This window comes from Ixodes scapularis, unplaced genomic scaffold (assembly GCF_016920785.2).
Source record: "Ixodes scapularis isolate PalLabHiFi unplaced genomic scaffold, ASM1692078v2 PGA_scaffold0__279_contigs__length_252992795, whole genome shotgun sequence".
NCBI lineage: Eukaryota > Metazoa > Arthropoda > Arachnida > Ixodida > Ixodidae > Ixodes > Ixodes scapularis.
The window spans coordinates 137,631,903-137,654,297 of record NW_024609835.1 but is presented as its reverse complement, the minus strand read 5'-3'; the positions used below and the strand labels follow the sequence as shown (position 1 = coordinate 137,654,297).

Here is a 22,395-nt window from a genome sequence, read left to right as displayed (position 1 = left end):
GAGCGGTTTTTCTCACGACAGATTTATTTCCAAGTATTTGCCATGGAACTAGCATGTAGTAGAGGGATGAAAATTATATATTTCGCCCAGAATGGGTGCATGAGCCGTGCTCCAAAAGTTCCCTGTGAAGGCGCGGGTGCTCAAACTTTACAAATGGGACGAAACCGTCGAAACGGAAAAACCAGGTCCACTTCGGAGCGGTTTTTTTCAAGACAGATTTATTTCCAAGTATTTGCCATAGCACTAGCATGTAGTAGAGGGATGAAAATTATATATTTCGCCCAGAATGGGTGCATGAGACGTGCTCCAAAAGTTCCCTGTGAAGGCGCGGGTGCTCAAACTTTAAAAATGGGACGAAACCGTCGAAACGGAAAAACCAGGTCCACTTCGGAGCGGTCTTTCTCAAGACAGATTTATTTCCAAGTATTTGCCATGAAACTAGCATGTAGTAGAGGGATGAAAATTATATATTTCGCCCAGAATGGGTGCATGAGCCGTGCTCCAAAAGTTCCCTGTGAAGGCGCGGGTGCTCAAACTTTAAAAATGGGACGAAACCGTGGAAACGGAAAAACCAGGTCCACTTCGGAGCGGTTTTTCTCAAGACAGATTTATTTCCAAGTATTTGCCATGGAACTAGCATGTAGTAGAGGGATGAAAATTATATATTTCGCCCAGAATGGGTGCATGAGCCGTGCTCCAAAAGTTCCCTGTGAAGGCGCGGGTGCTCAAACTTTAAAAATGGGACGAAACCGTCGAAACTGAAAAACCAGGTCCACTTCGGAGCGGTTTTTCTCAAGACAGATTTATTTCCAAGTATTTCCCATAGCACTAGCATGTAGTAGAGGGATGAAAATTATATATTTCGCCCAGAATGGGTGCATGAGCCGTGCTCCAAAAGTTCCCTGTGAAGGCGCGGGTGCTCAAACTTTAAAAATGGGACGAAACCGTCGAAACGGAAAAACCAGGTCCACTTCGGAGCGGTTTTTCTCAAGACAGATTTATTTCCAAGTATTTGCCATGGAACTAGCATGTAGTAGAGGGAATAAAATTATATATTTCGCCCAGAATGGGTGCATGAGCCGTGCTCCAAAAGTTCCCTGTGAAGGCGCGGGTGCTCAAACTTTAAAAATGGGACGAAACCGTCGAAACGGGAAAAGCAGGTCCACTTCGGAGCGGTTTTTCTCAAGACAGATGTATTTCCAAGTATTTGCCATAGCACTAGCATGTAGTAGAGGGATGAAAATTATATATTTCGCCCAGAATGGGTGCATGAGCCGTGCTCCAAAAGTTCCCTGTGAAGGCGCGTGTGCTCAAACTTTAAAAATGGGACGAAACCGTCGAAACGGAAAAACCAGGTCCACTTCGGAGCGGTTTTTCTCAAGACAGATTTATTTCCAAGTATTTGCCATGGCACTAGCATGTAGTAGAGGGATGAAAATTATATATTTCGCCCAGAATGGGTGCATGAGCCGTGCTCCAAAAGTTCCCTGTGAAGGCGCGGGTGCTCAAACTTTAAAAATGGGACGAAACCGTCGAAACGGAAAAACCAGGTCCACATCGGAGCGGTTTTTCTCAAGACAGATTTATTTCCAAGTATTTGCCATAGCACTAGCATGTAGTAGAGGGATGAAAATTATATATTTCGCCCAGAATGGGTGCATGAGCCGTGCTCCAAAAGTTCCCTGTGAAGGCGCGGGTGCTCAAACTTTAAAAATGGGACGAAACCGTCGAAACGGAAAAACCAAGTCCACTTCGGAGCGGTTTTTCTCAAGACAGATTTATTTCCAAGTATTTGCCATGGAACTAGCATGTAGTAGAGGGATGAAAATTATATATTTCGCCCAGAATGGGTGCATGAGCCGTGCTCCAAAAGTTCCCTGTGAAGGCGCGGGTGCTCAAACTTTAAAAATGGGACGAAACCGTCGAAACGGAAAAACCAGGTCCACTTCGGAGCGGTTTTTCTCACGACAGATTTATTTCCAAGTATTTGCCATGGAACTAGCATGTAGTAGAGGGATGAAAATTATATATTTCGCCCAGAATGGGTGCATGAGCCGTGCTCCAAAAGTTCCCTGTGAAGGCGCGGGTGCTCAAACTTTAAAAATGGGACGAAACCGTCGAAACGGAAAAACCAGGTCCACTTCGGAGCGGTTTTTTTCAAGACAGATTTATTTCCAAGTATTTGCCATAGCACTAGCATGTAGTAGAGGGATGAAAATTATATATTTCGCCCAGAATGGGTGCATGAGACGTGCTCCAAAAGTTCCCTGTGAAGGCGCGGGTGCTCAAACTTTAAAAATGGGACGAAACCGTCGAAACGGAAAAACCAGGTCCACTTCGGAGCGGTTTTTCTCAAGACAGATTTATTTCCAAGTATTTGCCATGAAACTAGCATGTAGTAGAGGGATGAAAATTATATATTTCGCCCAGAATGGGTGCATGAGCCGTGCTCCAAAAGTTCCCTGTGAAGGCGCGGGTGCTCAAACTTTAAAAATGGGACGAAACCGTGGAAACGGAAAAACCAAGTCCACTTCGGAGCGGTTTTTCTCAAGACAGATTTATTTCCAAGTATTTGCCATGGAACTAGCATGTAGTAGAGGGATGAAAATTATATATTTCGCCCAGAATGGGTGCATGAGCCGTGCTCCAAAAGTTCCCTGTGAAGGCGCGGGTGCTCAAACTTTAAAAATGGGACGAAACCGTCGAAACGGGAAAAGCAGGTCCACTTCGGAGCGGTTTTTCTCAAGACAGATGTATTTCCAAGTATTTGCCATAGCACTAGCATGTAGTAGAGGGATGAAAATTATATATTTCGCCCAGAATGGGTGCATGAGCCGTGCTCCAAAAGTTCCCTGTGAAGGCGCGTGTGCTCAAACTTTAAAAATGGGACGAAACCGTCGAAACGGAAAAACCAGGTCCACTTCGGAGCGGTTTTTCTCAAGACAGATTTATTTCCAAGTATTTGCCATGGCACTAGCATGTAGTAGAGGGATGAAAATTATATATTTCGCTCAGAATGGGTGCATGAGCCGTGCTCCAAAAGTTCCCTGTGAAGGCGCGTGTGCTCAAATTTGAAAAGTAGGGCGAAACCGTCAGTACTGAAAAACCAGGTCCACTTTGAAGCGTTATTTTTTTTTCAAAATAGAGTTATTTTCAAGTATTTGCCATGATACCAGCATGTAGTAGAGGGATGAAAATTATATATTTCGCGTCGTCTACCACTTGAGTATAGAGAGACCAAGGTTCGAGGAGATATCATAGAAACAACATCTGAGCGGATGAACACTGAAACCTTTCAGACTCGCCAAACTGCTTGGCCCATGGACAACACGACAACGCCCAACGAGCCTTCAAAGCAATTCTAAAAGCGCAACGTGCGCGCGTGCGTGCATCGTGTATGCGGACGCGAAGTGATAAGCTAAGCTATGTTTTTTCTTTAACACTAACTTTGATCTCCCCATTCCTAACAAAGTAGCCAGACCCTCAGTCTTTGTTAAATAAAACGGTGGCCGGAAGCGTACTGCTGTAGAAAATTATGTTAGCCCTGGAATAAAGAGCATTGAGAAAGAAACGGGTATTACTCTGTCTCAGTCAGAAATGAACAGAAAGGTACTTCACGAACCTCGGAACCAAACCAACACAGAGGGTGCGCCACGTGATGAGACGGTATTGCGCAGCAGTGCGAAAAATGTAAAGTCATGTGGCACGCTCACCGGGCTGGGTTGGCTGGGATGAATCGTAACGTTTGCTGGGGTTCATTGAAGAGAAAAATTAGATATAGCTATAAATAAGAAATTATAAGCCAAATCGTGTAGGAGATTCTCATGGAACTCGCAGCATTTTGCACCGTCTTTTATAACGTAAACGCTTCTTCGTTAAAGGGGTCTGGAACTGTTATGGAACCTCCATGAATCTTTGTCGACTTCCGTGAGGTCCTTTATATGGCTTCTTCCGTGAGTGCTTTTTTGGAATTCTGAAGATGCTTCGGAAGGGTACTGCGGGGGGATCACGTAGTGGTCGACGGTCACGCGTGACCCCACGGATCATGGGCACGTGACCGTGCGACCAGCAGGTTCGTTATTTCTAGTGTGGCTACGTGGTGGACGAAAACCGATGGGCCATGGTCACGTGACCCCCACCCACAAGCAAACGACGCTTACGCATGAACATGTGGCCAGCAAAGGTGCGCTATTATCAGTATTGTCAGGTTGCTTCCGACTCAGTCACGCGACCATGTGTGGCCATCAAAGGTGCGCTATTTCTTATGTGGTCACGTGGTGGACGGGACCCCACGGGCTATGGTCACGTGACCTCAGTGACGATGGACAGGTGATCCCTTATGATCATGATCACGTGTCCGTGCGACCACCGAAGGTGCGATATCTTATGTGGTTGCAACCGCCACCCCCTCGACAGACCGACCGACGTGAAAACTGAGAAAGGTTTTTTTTAACTTTATGATGTGTGAGGGCAGACATTAACATAAGCTCACGACGTTTTTGTTAGAGTATTTGAAGGCCTTGAGGAACACAGGCTCTAATCATTGTAGTGAGGTCATGCTATATGATCAAATTTTAACGACTGTGTCTGTTTAAAGCAATTAACGGAATAGGACCAAAGATTGCATACTTCAGGAATATATCGCATATTTACTCGAATTAGTTTTTATACTAGACCTCGGCGTTTGGACAAAATCAAAGATTCGGGAGTTCCGCTCGTTTCAGCTGAATTTACTGTGTAGTTATAAAGTCGTTCCTAAATCCTCCGATTTCCTCTTCTTACTAGCAGGAACCAATCTCGCTCGGTAGCCGCTGTGTCAGCGGAGTAGTACTCACACATTAGAATAAGAACGGCGTTGCATTGCACTTTTGGAACTATCTTTCTGATAGGAGTATCAGAAAGTTACGCTGGAATTATGCGGAAGTGAAAAAGGCAATATCATTCATGTTGTTGACAGAACAACATTTGTATTTTTCCACACGTACGTGTTTTTGATTATATACAACGCACATGCGCAGCAGCCTGTTTCTTGAAATGTGAATAATCTTCACAATCTCGGTGCAGCAATCCTCACTACTGCTCTTATGTCATGCTCCAAAAACGTGGTGGCGTGTGCAAATTTCTGATAAGTACTAAGAACTCCTGATATGGTCATAACGCCGTTTTGAGCTGAATTGTGGGAGTTTGTCACGTGGGCCTGAAAGCTGAGGTGAAGTATTACATAGCGAGCGAACGTCAAAACAAACGAAGTGACTGGTTACTCGAAAAGGCAATCTCGAGTCCTCAGCCACATATTTGTGCGAACTTCTCCCCGCCATTTAAATATTAATACCCCAAGGCGAACTGTAGGTAATAAATAAACAAGAATAATAATGCCCCAAGGGCGAACTGTAGGTAATAAATAAACAAAAATGAACAATAAACAAATGTATTTCATGCATTTCCTGACTTTCTCACGGAAAGCGTAGCCACAACTTTATTTATTCTTGAGCGCTGAAAACGTCTGCCGCGGAAGAGGTATGTAGCACTAATGTAAAAAGTGATGACATGTGAATAAGCCCAATAGTGACACACAAAAAACAAAGATACAGTTTAGAATATTCCTTCGACGGCAGACGAACGTTTTGTGATAATCGGAATAAACGTGCTTTGATAAGTAAGCCCTTGGGAGCAAGAACACAATGTAAGGGTTACAATAGCTCAACAACAGAAGAAAAAACTCAGTTTGTTGAGTGCCAGCCTGGTGGAAAGAAACTGTTAACCAGTGCACCGCGCAACTTTTTGCGATCTGATATGGTGTCAATTATTGTCGGAAAGATCGTTTGAGTTCTGGATGGCACGAGGAAGTGCTGAGGTTTTGAAAGGATGGATGCTGAACGAAATATTCGCTGGAAGCTTTCGCTGCTTTTTACGAAAAGAATCCGGTGGTTCTTAATAAAATAGAAAGAAAGAGAGGCAGAGAGAGAGAGAGAGAGAGAGAGACAGACAGAGAGAGGGGGGGGGGAGCAACGCTATAAAAAATATCAGGACGGACTTAGCCTTGCCGTTGGAGCTGGCATTGCCCCGCTTGGCAGTGGTTCCAAAAGAGGTGAACTGGACTGACCGAAGTTTTGAAGGAACCGATGAAGTAAGCAAAAGAGCGAGATTAGTCGACGAGTCTAGAGAGGATGAATGAACTTACGTTGCCTAAGATCTGACACGCTAATAAATCGAGAATGAGACTATATGAATAGCGCGGTACAGTTTTAGACGGGTTCTGAATGCGTAATTCTGTACGTTTGGGGATATCATTAAGTATTGTAGACTAAGAAAAAGAAGGTGCAAGCTTCCGGAGACTAAATAGACACGGAAGAAACTAAGAAAGAGGAAGGAGAGATCGCTCGCACTGAAAGGATCGAGATGACGGTCGGGTACAGTTCAACGGTACCTCCAAAATAAATAATTCATTATTTCCTTCTATTTTAACACAGTTCGCATAATTAAACCGACTTTTTATTTTTATCGTCACAGTGGAGATCCTTCCTCCATTTACTTAATAAAGGCTTCTAAATATATTAGGCGTATTCTGGTTTCTGGGGCGGACGTGAGTACTATAAATATGCTTCTGTGTTTTCGGACAAATTCGATAAAATCGAAAAAATACTTCCGGTAAAATATTTTAATATTTATATTTACCCAAAAAACTCAGATTTTTCAGGACCGCCAACTGCTATGAATCCTACTGGTCTTAATATTTTCCAGGGATCTTCGAACAAGTCTTGCTCTACTTCTCTATATCTAATATTTATTTATTTATTTGAAAAACTGCAGGCCTTTTTCAGGCCCTCGCAGTATCAACTTTCGTTTGTATGATCACAAAGAACTTCCGTTTAGCTTCTATTTTAAAAAAGGGGAATCGTCGAACACGTTTCTCATTGAAAAGGATACTTTTACTAAATTCACAAACTGCTGTTTTCAACCTTTCGTTCACTTCACCGAAAAAGCCGAAAAACTCTGTACGATGAAAGAAAGCTCCAAAGAACTCCGAATTTACGGTAAAAAATAAGCACTAAACAACACTCCGCGATTTTAAGCAGAAATAAACTCCGAAAACGCAGAATCCTAATTATAAGCTGGATTTCTTATATGTTGGTGCAGCTTTTAGATTTCGTTATAACTTATAGGTAAGGTTCCGTATTTTTGTGTATTCTTTTTTAAATTTAAGGGTGTCTTTGGGTGTTCATTTTTTCAAAGTTCTCTGTTTTCGGTATCTATTTCTGGTGTCGACCAGAAAGCAGGGTTTATCAGGGCTTACGTCGTAAAAGCTATTGCACATCTATCGCGTTTTTACAACACACAATGCTATTCGCGCCAGTTATCACTAAGTGGCCCATGTAGAAACAATAATTGCAGCAGAAGGAAGCAGCCTCGCGGAAAAGGGCGGTTTGTTTTCGGGGTCAACAGAAATAAAGCAATTTTTCCAGTTAACCTGGGGTTTCATTTAATTCAAAAATTTCAGTTCGGAGTTTTTCAGTTTTACCAATTTCAAGAAAAATCCCAAGAAAAAAGGAAGCCAGACATCAGCACAGCAAGTGGTCATACCAAAGAGAATATTTCGCTCCTGATGACTTCAGCGGAGGCAGTGTAGCGATACGATGGTTGTGGAGTTCATGAAAGCCTAATTTAGGCAACACAAAATATGGATCCTTTTTGTTGTAGTTTACTCGACACACTCGCCAATCTGCAAACAACTTTCCAAAAATATCGCGTATGTATTGTCGGGTAGTTTTTCGAATACTTGTTCGGAATTCTTCCGCAGATCTGACTTTTTTGCTTCCATATCGCTAGATATGAAAACGCGGAATAATAGTGTTATCGACTTCTTGCAACCGGGAAGCGCTGATACGGCGTGCTCGTCCGCTCTTTGCGCCCGTCTTGCGTTTGTTTGCCTCAAAATGCGCTCACAGGCTGCTTTTACACTCTCCCCCACCACACGCACACACACACGCGCGCGCGTTCACACGCACACGCGCACGCACGGACGCACGCACACACTGACACACACAAACAACCCGTCTCGTCGAATTAACCACCAACACTGGCGCGGGTTTTACTGCCGCGTCAGCACGCTCTCTGCGTGTTCTTTGTGCTGTCCATCAATTGATCTTCCCCCTTTCTGTAGTACTGTTTGAGAAGCTCTGATAACGTAGCTCTATTTTCTATTTTTCACAATTTTATTCATTGCACGCGGAACGCATTTCGGTTTGGCGGGAATTTGCACACGACGTAAAAGTTAAAGGTGAATACGCCACGTGTCGGTAAATAAGTGAACTAGAACAGCTTGTCACAAATTTCTGGCCATGCTCTAAGGAGTTTTCTTTTTACGTAATTTTGAGCAGCTGTTTCAGCGGTTGCTACTATCGCTCTTTGTAATGTACGACTAATCGAATGAAGGAGAGTACCGTTACATTTTCACTAGTTGATTACATGTTCTTCGGTTCAAACTAATTTATCCTCATAATCACGAAAGCGTGATGTTTCCTTGTGTTCTAGTACTTCTTCGAGACAGAGAGAGAGAGCAGGACCGTCGCTCACCATCTTGAGCCGTGCGGACCACGGCTTCGTCGGAGCGCGGTCCTGCGCCGATGGCGTTGTACGCCTGAACGAGCACGCTGTACTTGGTGTGCTTCCTGAGGTTGTTGAGCACGCACTCCCCGTGGGCCTCCGGGTCGGCGTCCCTCGCCTCCACCGTCTTGTACAGGTGCAGCTCGCTCGAGTTGTGCAGCTTGTAGCCCACGTAGTAGCCCTTGATGTGGCCATGCCGGAGCTCCGGCAGCGGGGGCTGCGCCGCATTGCATTACGACCCCGCGGAGTGAAGTTATATGCACCGACTCCATTAGAGCGATCATGGACTTTTTTTTATGTGTTTGCATTTAAGAAAACGAGGTATATAGTTTACGACAATTTCGAACCAGATCCGATATATACGAGGGTCGCTCAAGTTTGACCGGAAATTATGCCCGTAAGAAATCGCCAAAGAAGTCGACGAAGATACTCCCTGTAGAAGGGGAACAAGAGGGACAAAGGACAAACACAAATATAAACAGACACCTAGTTGTGTTTGGAGATTTTTGTTTGTCCTTTATCCTTCTTGTTCCCCTTCTCCGGGGATTATTTTCGTCATTCTTGTCCAGCTCGCTTGCACCTTGGCATTTAATTTCATTATTGCCAAAGAAGTGTAGCACGCACAATGAAACATGCAGGCGACGTTAAAGTAATTCGTCTTAGATATCCAGCGCACGGAACGACGTATTCAATTCTGGTTAAAAAGCGGAACAGGACAACAGACTGAAAAAAAGACACAGACACAGCGCTTTTCTGTCCCGTTGCGCTTTTGAACCATTGTGAATCACCAACTCGACCAACAGTCCACCCTCGTCAGTATTCAACTCATGCGCATCAGTTGCACCTATGATGGCGGCAAGCAATATGTTTGCAGCTCTAGATCAGCGGTCCATAATCACATTTCCAATAAAGGAGAAAGTTAAACCAGATGGTATTTTTGGGAAGACTGCAAGTACAGTACGGAGAACAAAAGATCTAACTTACAAAAAGTGCACGAATGATGTCAACAGTTTCGCCATCGACTACAAACGGCGAAACATTACCCGCACAGACACGTTCATCCAACTGCAGTCACACAGCCCAGTTTTCTTCTACGACAAAGATGACTATAAAGACAAAACGTTGCATATATACCACCGTTTTCTTGAATTGCTTTCTTTCCGGGCGTTTCAAACAGGAATTTTTAAAATTATTTTTTTTTATTTCTTAAAACGTGAGTCAATGTCTCAAACAAAAGATAGTGAAGCCAGCTTTATAATAAATACATTGTGGTGTCAAGTCTATTGTTAGTAACTGGCTTATGGTAACAACAAATTATTTATAAAAAAATATACTGCGAAGCATTTGTGGGTTTTACAAATGCTCTTATCCAATTGATCGATGATTTCAGTTATATATAAGATTATCTAGTTTCAAAATATAAACAAGGGCGATTGTGATAAAGACGAAATCATCATCTCGGTGCATGTCTTGGTTCTGAGCAAGGGCATTGATATTGGTGTTCTTTTTATTGTTTTGTCTTTTGTTTTCTGTTTTTTTATTTGTTTTTTGTGTGTGTTCAGTAAGAACCTTAATTTATGTAGTGACAGCTCGAGAAAAGCAGGGTATTGCTAATTATGTCCACGCTTCTTGCTTCGGGATTGGTTCTTCGTCGTTCTTATCGGAATCTGATTGGCTGCGAAGTAATATATAATGATTATCTGAACTTGCCGCATCCCGCGTTTCTTAAACCTTTCGGTTAAATCTATTGCCCAAGACACGCTTCGAGTTTAATAAACTTGAAGGTTGAGGGCAACGTTATTAAAACACTAAGTTGGCAAACTCACCCTTCAAACCTGGGCCCCTGTCGTCCACCGAGACCGAGCTAAATACGATAACAGCGCCACGCTTTAGCGACGAGTTGAAACATGAAAGTTGCTTTATATGGCTAATGTTCCCAGAATACCGAAACTCCCAGGCTCGAGGTGCCAAGATATCGGCTGATTCTTGTCTCTTTACTGTGGTCACCATCAGCTTCTAGAGAGCATGTTTTTGCGTAAAAACAAACAGAAAAAACTTTTCGCAGTAACTTCTATTGGAGTGTAGTACAAACTGATAGGGGCGCGTGATATTTTCTAAAATCTTTAGTTTAAAAGATTTTGTGGCACAATTAATATTGTTTTTATACGGCCATGTCTCACCGGTGATTTCAGGTAGAACGTTCCGGCCTGGGCGTATCCTAACTTCGGTAGTAATTCGCAGCGCGCCCATTTGGTAGTTGAAGATTGGCGTCACTGAAACCCCTTCCACCGTATATGTTTCGGCACCAAAATGGCCGATTGAAGCCAAAATAGAACAGTCACAGCGGACGCTATCGTATGCGATACTCCCGAACCAATAAGAGCAGCCGTGCGGCTCCCCGGGTGGCCGCTGAGGATGAGATTTGCGATCGCCATTAGCTTGGTTCTCGAGTACGGATCGGTGCCACTTTTTCAGGGCAGGCTCTATGGCAGTTTCCCAACTGAGTTGTTCTAGTAACGTTGGTTGAGGACCTAAAAGGCGATCATTGGTTTCGTCATTTGCTGGGCTCGCTGTCTTTATTGATTACAATAATTAGCTTTCCAAACACTCAGTTGGAAAATGGACGCCAGGACAGACCTTTAGGACGTACAACTCAAACACAAGAAACACGCTAGATGAAAACACTGTAAATGAGATAAATGCTTTTGAGGCTCATCTGCGTAGCTGAATACAAAAGAAATACACGTAATAGGAGTTTTATTATGGCTACAGAGTGACAATTTAGAAAAGCCTGAGATGACGATTTGTTTAAAACTTTGCTTTAGGGCGCAAAACTTACCAAAGTATAAAAATTAAATAATAGCTTTAAATACATATATTTTTTTTTTCTGGAGGGGGGAATTGCGTTATGACGGAGTTTGATAGAATGACGAAGAAATTATCTGCTTACCTTCCAGGTAACTTTTATAGATTGAGGTCCCAAGGTCTGGACGGAAACTTCAGTCGGAGGGCTGCCAGGAACTATTAAAAAAAAAATTATAAAACATTAGGCACGACCATTTTTAAATTAAACGTGAATGCAATGTGATATAGTGTGTTAGGATATTCTTTTATTTATGTCAAGAAACCAATCTTAGTCTTTTCTTTCTTAACTTACTCAAAAGCAGGCTTTGGTGTCTTCAATATTTTGATGTCTGGAAATTTTGAATCTCGGATTTGGTCAAATAAATGGATAGGTAAATGAAGCCTTCCCTCTTTGGGATCCGATGTTCTATTGTTGGACGTGCTTGCCGACAGCGATGACATTTTTTCTTTAGAATCCTCGCGTCAGCACCGTGTCACATTTCCATTTCAGAAAAAAAAATAAATAAAAAGAAGATATTGCGAGTGCAATATGCCCGATGAGGAATCCCTTTCGCATTGAGATCCCATCAAAGCTCATTCAAAATGGCTGTCAAATGCATTTTGATGCACTGATATGTTTTGAGCCTTGAGGCACGTATAGACAGTATTTCTAAGTATCACACTTCGGAAACGGCTAGACGGGATAATCGATACCTAAGGCTTCGAGATCTTTTATTTTATTTCCTCTTTGCAAAACATATAAATAAATAGTTGTTTTCCTAGAGCTATAAAAGAACGGAATATGCTACCGAATGTCACTGTATCACCAGCGTCACTGAGTTCATTTATTGAAAATTTTGAAAAGATTGTTGCATGTGCCACTCAATGAACTCAGCATATGTAACTGCTCTTAGTACACGTGGTGCCTTTCTTTCTCGCTGTAAACTCGTTTTTGTCTGTTTTTACGAGCAATCTGTTAACACCAACGCCCTGTACGTGCTTCATTGTGTATTTTTCTTCTACAGTGTAATAACCCTGAAATGGCTGACAGTAGTAATAAATAAAACATAAAACAAAAGGAATAGTGCCCATAAATATTTCCATTGTTAAACTAGTACTTTGTCTTTTTGACGAAGGTAACTCCCCGCCGTTGCACGGAGTTGGCCAAAAGCAAGATTTATTTACGAAAAGCCCAAGTTATTTTGAGAAAGAGATTTCCGCGGGACTGATGTCTTCGCGGAAAGGCATTTCTGTGTTTTTATTTTGTCACTTCATGGTAAATGGAAGGCACGCGCGTGGATTAGAACAATTTTTATTGAGATCGCAACACGTCACTCTTTCTTTTTGTCTCAAAGTACAAACCAGCACCTAAAGCCTCTATCGCATGATGCGATTTTGCTTGAGTGTTCGCATCTGCGACGTCGGGCACAGCAGCTTCCATCGTGCTTTTGTTTTGCCGCAGAAGTGACGTCACAGCCGCGGAATTGCAAGTAATATCGCACCATGAGAAGGAGGTGAATGCATGGAACACGCCTGCATCATTCGGAAATGTGTAAGTGATGAACGCTCAGCATTTATCTATTGGATGAAATAAACGTATCTGACGGCATGTCAACCACACTTGGTTACACAGAAGGTTCGCGAGCATACACGTGCACACAAATCGGTGTGCTCGTGGGAGTCTATGTATCGTAGGGCGTTGTCAGCTCCAAGCGCGTGCGGGAGGTGCGTTGCGGGCATTTTGTTGAGCCAGTGTAGACAACTGAATCTTTTTAAGAAATGCGAAGATAAAGGATTGGACAAGGACGCTAGCGGTGTTCTTGGCCACTCTTTTCCTTTCCAGCTTCGTCAAAAAGTCAGGTGTTCACATTAACAAGGAAGTAGGACAGCCTCACTCCCACATAAATGACTAATATTGTAGCGGCTACACGCCCGAATCAGGGACTATGCGAGTAATAAAATAGCCTCAAAGACAAGTAGTCTATTTTGTGCCCGCTAGCAACCAACAAGAACAACAAATTTCTGATCTTTAATTGGGCATGGGGAGGGGATCCCATGCGCCGATTAAGATATCATAAAATGCTGCTGCTCCTGCAGGAGTATAATTAAAATAAATTTTCTTTTTAATTCTTTATTTTAATCCCGGAAAAATAATAATGGGGAGCGGAAAACAAAAAAGCGATAAGAAAACGGTGAATGCGGGCACCCGAATCTTGCATAGAACCCTTTAATAATTATCTTCCAGTATTTTATGTAATTTTACGGGTATAACGTCGTCACGACTCCTTTTCAAAATTAAACAAAATTATGCAGCGCCGTTAATGCCGTGAACCGACGCAAAGGATTATCAGGAGTGCATAGTGGCAGACCTTCTTCATCGGTGACGACCAGGAGCGGTGGTTGCGTAAACGGCCCGAGACCCAGGGCATTGGCGGCGGCCGCTCTGAAGTGGTACGTCCCGGCCGGCTGTAGGCCTCGCACCGTCCACGATGTCTGGTCACGGCCCGCAGTAACGTTGTGAACTGATGACTCGCCACTTGACCAGCTCGCTGGAAAAAAAAAAAAAAGTAATGCAATGAAAATTAAAGTTAAAAGTTATGTTTCATTGGATTCTTTTTTTTTTTTTTTATGAAAGGTTTAACATTTGCCGATACATCTCGGCGTGACCACCTTGAAATTTGAAAGTGAGCACTTGTGGAAATTTTTCATAATTGGGAAACAAGTATTTAACCGGTTTCGCATTTGCGATATTTTCAGTGCAAACTGTCGTCTGCCCCCCCCCCCCCCCCCCCCCCCCCCGCCCTCCACCCTTTTCCCCTTACACGCACACACTTAAAAGAAAAGGGGGGGGGGGGGGCTTTCAATAGGACTAGAACACAAATATTACGATACTTCTGATTTGCGAAGCCATAACTAATACGTGTTACATCGTTTTGTCATTTAACCAACTTAGAGAATATTTTTTTAAACCTAGACAGGTTTAACTGCCAGTCATCTGGCAGTTAAACCTGGCAGATCTGGCAGATCACTGGCAGTTTAAACTGCCAGTGATCTGGCAGTCTTTTTAATATTTCCAGGATTATTGAATATTTTTTATTTGTGTGTTGTGTGTGTATGTTATCCACCCGCTTTGTACTTGTGCATAAAGTAGTAATTCTTTTTCCTGTATTTTTGTTGCTGTGCGTATGTAGGAGATCGAGGGCCTTGTCAAGCTGTATTTCACAGCTTTTTCCCTCAAGCTCCACCATCAATGTAGATGAAAATGAACAATTATCTAACTGAGATTGAGAAAAACGATTATGAATCTCAATTTGCAGGCCTAATTGCTAAAAAAAAAGTTTTGATCATAGTTGCTAGAAGCTATCCACAAAACATTAAAGTTTGATATATTATCGGCAGGGCCCCTATTTCTGGCGTGCTGATATTTAACTCAACCCCAAATTTTATTAAACTGTACTACGTTCGCAAATGACATCCGCTTCAGACAGCTCTTTATACCGCCATTAACACGGCGCAGCCAGTGGCTTAACTTTTCTCTCACCTGAAACGTTTTTGAACTGAATCAGGTAGGAGACGACGGGGCTGTTTCCGCTGTAAGGCTCGGCCCAGGTCAAGCTTACGGACCGGCTGTTGACACTGCTCACGTTGAACCGGGTTGGAGGCTCCGGTGGTTCTGGGTGATACGAAAAACCACAGTTCGCGCATGAGGAATCAGTGTAAATCTCTCTCTATTTCGTCATAATTACGAGCGAAACCAGTGTAGAAAGCATGAACACGTTGCCCTAAACGACGCTTTCACTTCACCAGCGCGCTTACATACCAGATCCGTTCAAAGATTCGGATTTAGGCCGAATTTGCACTGGCGTTCGAATTGCAACCGCGAAGCGGACCCTGTCGGTCTCATCACCAAATGCGCGTGAATTTGTGAAACAGCCACGATTGGAACCGCTTAGCGAGTGCGGTTACACCGCCAGTGCGAATGCCGCGTTACTATTGCAGTTTCTACTTCGCTTGCACTAAAGATGAAACGGAGTACGTATATACTTTGTTCATTCTCAAGCTGAGACTGAAGCCAATGCCACAAGCACAAGAGATCAAGGTCGCTGCTTTGAAATGTTCTGCTCCCCCAGACCGAACACTCACGCTAGAAAGGCACTTCTCTAAAGCCAGAAGCACGGGCTAGCTCGCGCTTGTAGCTTTGGCTGTAACCTCAGCCTAAAGGCCGACGACCAGATTTGAGATTCTGCAAGGCAGAAGATCCTCCTCACCATGGGGGAGGAGGAAACCGGCAACGGTAGACAGGGTAGAAGGAAGGAGAGGAGGACGCGGGAAAAAAGTGGAAAGCGCGAACTGGTCGTAGGGCTTTAAGGGTGAACGGAGTATTGGCGACGTGCGCGATCGAAAGTATCGCGGTGGTCGGCCTTCCACGATTGGCCGAATGCTCACTTTGACGTCAGCAAAGCAGTTCTCATTGACGGAAATAACAGGAACGTGAGGACTTCAATTTCGACGGTGTTGACAGTGTTGGTTCAAGAACGCTATTATTTCAAGCTTCCGCCGTGCCAGTTACAAACACCATCGAACTTGCTGTTTGCAAGGTAATGACGTCACGAAAGGTAACCACGCGAGGGCGCCACCGAAACATGTCGCCGCTAATAGGGGGTATTCACTGGACGCCATATTTAAAGGGCAACTCCGGCCAAAACTCAAAATGAATTAAATTACTGGTATCGCTTTAGTGACACAAAATACGACCCCAGCCAAAATATTACGGCCGTGGGACGCCGCATTCTCAACTAATGCCGATAATAAAAATGCGACCCGCCGCGAACCGCTGCTCCTTAGCGGGCGGGCAGCGGGTTGCCGATCGCTCAAGCAACATTGGACCGTGACGTCATAGTCGTTCTCTTTTTTTTTTTTTTCTCCGTTCCGGACGGGCTCACGGCGCACCCGTTGCGCGCGCTTCTTTGTGCCGCTACCACCGCTACTTCGGCTTGTGACTACGTTGCTTTTATCTGTAGCGCGTGTAGCTTCGATATAGCCTTTTGTTTATTTGCTTGTGAGGACTTCAAGACTCGTTTTAGCGAGCAACTCGGTGCGCCCAAGACTGCCCGGCTGTTCCTCGAAATATGCCGAGTACAACTTGTAGCGCTGTGCTGCTCCAACAACCCGCTGCGCAACCCGGAGGTGCTTTTTCACAAGTTTCCAACGGATCGGAATTCGGAGAAGGTGTGGGTGAACGCTGTTCGACGAGTGGACTTTGGAAAGCCTTGGACACCGACCCCCAGATCGAAGCTCTGCTCCGCTCATTTTTCGCCGGAGAGTTACGGACGAAACCTACGGTGTTGGTTGCTGGTGGCTTATAATGAAAAGGAAAAGAGAATGTTCTGCTTTGTGCCACTGCTTGTTTACTACGCTATCTCGTGAGTAATACAAAGGTCCGTAACGACTACTAGCGAACTGCCGGCGCGTGAAGCTTATGCGGTATAAACATTCGCCTCCCAATCGTTCGAACCCGTTACGCAGCAATATTAATTAACACTGGGCTTGTGGATACCACAAAGGACTTTCAAAAAATCGCGAAAGTTCGGATTTGTAAGTTACAACTCTAATTTACCCGAGTTCGGCTGGAGGTAAATAAAATATTTAAAAATGCAAAAAAAACAAAAAAAAAAAAAACACTTGCCTTAGTCAAAAAGTTACGAAGTAAAACTTTTAAGATCCTACGTTCTCCAATAAAAAAAATTGTTGTTGGGGGGGGGGGGGGGATGTGGAAGGAAAAGAATGTGTTCTCACCTTGCTAACGTTCTCTGTTTTCCTCTATCACAAAAACTTTCGCTAGCTTTGAGAAGAATATGACTGCCCAAAGAACTTCCTTTCCTTTCTTTCCTTTTTTTTAGTGCGGCAAGTTATTTTATTTTTACAAATTAGATTCACTATCTAGCAGTGGCGTCACGAGAGTCAGCGCTACCCGGAACGGTAGCCCGCCGACAGCTGCCGAGTACGCACCGAACGAGTTCACTCGTTTTCCAGTCGCTAGCTTTTGGGTATACAAGCGACGAGTACGGCACGGCATAGCGCACGCACGGCGGCAGCCGCCGAGCACGGCACCGAACGAGTTGACGGGTGTTCCAGTCGCTAGCCTTTGGGTATACTCACTAACTCTTGCTACATGTGCTGGATAACTACCACGTATGCAGAATTAAAACAAAATCAGCTTACCTTCTTTTTTTAGACGGCTAGCGCAACAGAGGTAGCCGTAGGTGCCGCTCGGCCTGCGTGCTCGTTCAACGAGAACGACCATGACGTCACGCCCACATAGCGGCTGATTTCCAATGTTGCCAGAACCTCGAGCGGCTAGTTTCGGTTTTGTCGGCCGCGCCCCAAACACAACTTTGAGACGGCGATATCTTTAAAACTACGCACAATAACGAGAAAAAAATTACACCTTTCAATTCAGGGAGGCTGACTGCACTAAAAACAGTCATAATCCCAAAATCGAAAGTATGGACCGGAGTTGCCCTTTAAGGGGGCTGTTTAGAGCGCATGCTGAGAGCGAGCTCAGGTTAATAGGCTGGTAAGGCCATAAAATCTTGATGGTGTGGAATGCACATTGCGAAAAAACCGTAAAAGCTCGCCGTCAGCACGTGCTCAGCAGTCGCGCATACGCAACTATGGGCGCCTGTGAGTACTCCCTATGAGAGGCACATCGAGACTGCAGAAAAGGTGACGAAAATAACATCTTTTATGCCGGGGTAACACTGCTTATATATCATTAAAAAAAAATCTGTACACACATTCGAACGCGAGTCAACGCGAGATCCATGCTTCGAATGCGCTTGACAATCTGTTCTAGAAGCTTGGCAAGCGGCATTCGAACCACGGATATTGCGGTGACTCGTGTTTGCAGACTCTCTTTTGTATGATGTATGAGCAGCGTGACCCCGGCTTTATGGTCATTGACGGGATTAGGACGAAAAAGCGTCTTTTTCGGATTCCCAGCCTACAGCACGAGCTTGATGCCTTTCGCTATACATTGGGCGCATGTAGAGCACTCTCGAAGCTGACGAGACGCCGCAGTGTCATCGAAGGTGCGGAAGCTCGCGCTGCAGGCGAGACAACTGAAAGAAAACTTCCATGTAGTTCTTAACGCGATTTCTTAGCACCACGCTCTTTTCGACGAATAAACGTTTTACAATCGATCAACCTATCAATGCACTATAGACAATCTTTTTCTTGTCAAAATTTCTAATACGGGAGTTTTTTTTTTGGCGATTTCCATCGCGGGTTTTACAAACCTACTCTCACGGCTTCGTTTGTAGACCGCCGGGCGCAGTGAGTATCAGGTTCGCTCGAGAAGGCTGACGAGCGAACCTGCCGCCGCGGCTTTTTGTTGAAGCCCGCTAGGTGTCGTCGATATCGCTGAACTCTAGGTGGCTGTATGTCTGTCTGTCTCAGGGTGAAGACATACGTTTTTGCCCTGAATGTGCCAGCGCGTGACGCTCTCGCGCACTCTGTGCGTGACTTGGGCGGTAAAATGGCGTCTATGCATTAGCCAAGGCTACGCGCTTGAGCTGAGTGACAGCGGATTGAGCGCACTTCAAAATGCATAAACAAATGATTGGGCCGAAAAATGGCTGAGATGTCACCACTCAAGCAAAAGCGCGCGTGTGTATGAAAGCACTCACTGAATTCGTCAGCAGGAGATGGTGTTAGCCCCTGACGTCAGCAAACGCGAGAAATGGAAGTACGTGCACCTATCTAGAGTTGCCAATTCAACAACTGAAAAAACATTTTGTATTTAACACTCCCGAACTACAGTAAGCCTCGTTACAAAAGCTATGTTAAGCGATTCTGGAAAAGTTCTGAACTCATTTCTGCCAATCAGAGCGTTTCTTATTTATGAGCCTGCTGGATTTAGAAAGTGATAAAGAAGAAATATCCTAGCAAAAAGAATTAAACTTAAGATCATTCAATAAGAAATGTTACAGAGAGATAGAACTACTATTTCCAGTAAAACATAACTTATTAAAAAAAAAAAAAAAGTAGAACGAGGATCGTATCGTTAAACATCTAAATATGAAGCTCTGAAAATCCCTAGCGTGAGCAGGTTTTAGTAAATCATGATTGTAATAATGCAGAGTCCACAGATGCACGTTTTTATCCACAGATCATAGCTTTATTACTGATCTGTGTATCGCGGTTTAAGTTTGATAGTACAGCAAACGTTAATACACCATTCATTAAAACCATAACTCTAGATAGAGCACGCAAACAGTGTCGAATAAATTTGATGCAAATTAAATGATAAATACCTGTCTTCTTCAACTCGAATAGGGGGTTTGTTTAACTCGATGGGCAAGGTTGTATGTCGTGGTATCCTGGTAATTAACCCAGCGACAAGCACATTTGTAATACATATATTAAAATCAATCAAATACATTCATTGATCAATGCATACAAACCCAACCGAGTTTTATTAACTTCGATTATTAAAAGGCGTCACTACTTTTATCTTCAAGAGCGCAGGACTAAAAAAAGTGAAATGTAATTGCAAATAAGGTAAGAAAAAAATAAAACATGGTGAAAAGAACTGATTAGCTCAGTTCACGTCTATAGGTTGAAAGGTGGGAAGCAAACTAAAATCAAAGACAATCATTATTTCCAGAACGGTAGTCACTCAACGGGCAACAGAATAACAAAAGGACAGAAAAACGAGACCGTCTCTTTGGCTTCCTTTCGGACCGGCGTTCCCAAGTGGCGCCTACCTTGGACGAGCAGTCGGATCTGCGTCTCGTCCTGTCCATAGTCGTTGATCACCTCGCAGGTGAAAATGCCCGAGTGGTCCCTCTGGGCCTCGGACACAGACACCGTGGACAGATGACCGCCCGACGTCGCACTCTCCATCACCTTGAAGTGACTCCTGGGAGGAATACGGAAAGCATCTGTAGGCGTACAGGGACACTTCCTGGTTCAGTAGGAGCTAACACTCGACTGCACATGATAGTCTAATGATGTTTTGAGGCATACTACTTTGTATTGTGGTTAAAGGAAAGGAGAAAGTAAAAACAAGAGTAAAAGCACATTGATGGGACGATGACGAGCCTGGACTTCAGAGCTTCGCCGTTCTGAGCTGTGGCAGTTAAAGGCAGCTCACACATACATCGCAGCGCTATATTAAAATTAACGCTAATGCGGCGCTAACTTGAACATGAGTTAGTACTGATGCAACGCTTTGTAAACGCTGTATCACTAATACAGCGCAGAGTCATTACTGCATCAGCAAGGTCATGGCTATTTCCGGCATTGACTAAGGCTTTTGTTATTCGCCACTCCAGCAACACGGACGGAACCTAACGGGCAAACACTGAACTGGCCAAAACAAGTCCTTTCGCGATTTCCGCTCAACTCCTAGGGCTTCCCTGGTTACATGTTGTCGGTGGTTTGAGCGAGAAAGCAATTGTTTCGGTGACTTTGTTATACCTGTAGTATCAGCTTGTTCCCAGGTTGCCCTGTACGCAACCGCGTGAACCAGACATTTCGCGTTGATCAACGTTCATCAGCATCATGAATGCACTGTAGGCAGTCCTTTCACCGCTTTTTCGAAGAAAGTCAAGCCTCTAGAAGCTCGCCTAAGCCTACGCATCGCCGCAGGCTCGAAACGTCGAGGATAAAAAGCGCGGCAAACCATTTTAAGTTCAATGCTTGCTTGCTGATGTCCCAGCGTTGTGCGTAGAGCTGGCACACAGCACGGCATGACCTGTATTAGACCTCCATATTTGCCCGATAGTGGCGCCCCCTATAGTTCGCTGGAGTCGCAAATACTCATACGTCTCCTGCACGCCAACGAGCGCTGGCTGAAGTCGGCTGCGTCACGCCGGTTAAGGCCCTGTCACAATCAGGAAATACGGCGGCGACATCAACACAGCATGTTCATCGACAGTTGATCCACTGGGTTCTCGGTCGCTCTCTTACCCGACAGATATGTAAACTCCGGGAACACCAGCACAACGCAGGCGACAGCGATAATGCTGCCTCGGTGTGACGGCTTAATTTTGTCAACACAAACAGCCGCAACTTGTGTTGGACGTCGAATGTTGCGCGAATTGGTGGATGAGCGAATTTTGTCTTGACAACACGAACAAAACAGATAGCTTCGGCGGCAGGGTGACCGACAGTAAAAATCGACTCAAATAAAGCTTTGGCAAATGCTATTTAAAGAGATAATGAACACGACTTAAAAGTTTTGTTGAACTGAGAAATATAGAAGTCGTGTGCATTCCAGGTAATGTTGACGAAGTTTTAGCCTGAAGTTGGCGATTGCGCGCCGCATAAATTAAATGAACAGATCCAGCAAGAATCACACCGGGACTGATGACAGCGTCGCCCTAGACTGCAAAAAATACCAGCTTTCGAGTCACATGGACCACGTGACATCAATTTTGGTTGGTTAGACTATTGGTCGAAGTGAACCGAGTTCGCCCTTCTTCCTTTTCGATCGTAAGTTGTTAAAAAGGAATCGTCTTTTTTCTTTTTTTAGTATTGAAACAACGAAAACCATATATCTTGTTTAAAAATGTTCCTGCAATAGAAATAAAATACTATTTCAGTCCGCTGACGCGTGGACTCATACAACCGAGCGCTTTTCACTCGTGAATATTGGGCGGGGACTGACTTCAAAAGCATTTAGTGTGACAACGATATAAGATTTCTTTCTTTTGTCGCACAAAAAAAAAAAAAAAATAGCGCACCATGGTGTTTCGTTTGTTTCGTCGCTCGATTCTTCGTCCCACGCGTGAAAGGAGCTGCAAAAAGTGTTCCATACTCATACCGGTACCCCTCCGGGTCCAAATCAAAAAGCCTCTCTTCAGACCTCGTCTAGTATGCCCCGATTTTTTCCTGCACATCCACGCAGCCTTTCATCCAACGGGACCTTTCAGAACCTGT

At 44.2% G+C, this 22,395-nt stretch overlaps 1 protein-coding gene across 1 annotated transcript in view; it reads right to left on the bottom strand.

The window, feature by feature from the left end:
- LOC121837457 (Down syndrome cell adhesion molecule-like protein Dscam2) overlaps positions 1-14,157 on the bottom strand; it is a 64,027-nt gene extending 49,870 nt beyond the window's left edge. Inside the window, exons 1-4 of the mRNA XM_042293063.1 lie at positions 14,103-14,157; positions 13,818-13,997; positions 11,555-11,625; positions 8,575-8,821 (exon numbers count right to left, since the gene is read on the bottom strand). Of these exons, the coding sequence (XP_042148997.1) occupies positions 8,575-8,821; positions 11,555-11,625; positions 13,818-13,997; positions 14,103-14,157 (553 nt within the window). The remainder of the gene's footprint in view (positions 1-8,574; positions 8,822-11,554; positions 11,626-13,817; positions 13,998-14,102) is intronic.
- Positions 14,158-22,395: the final 8,238 nt, after the last annotated feature.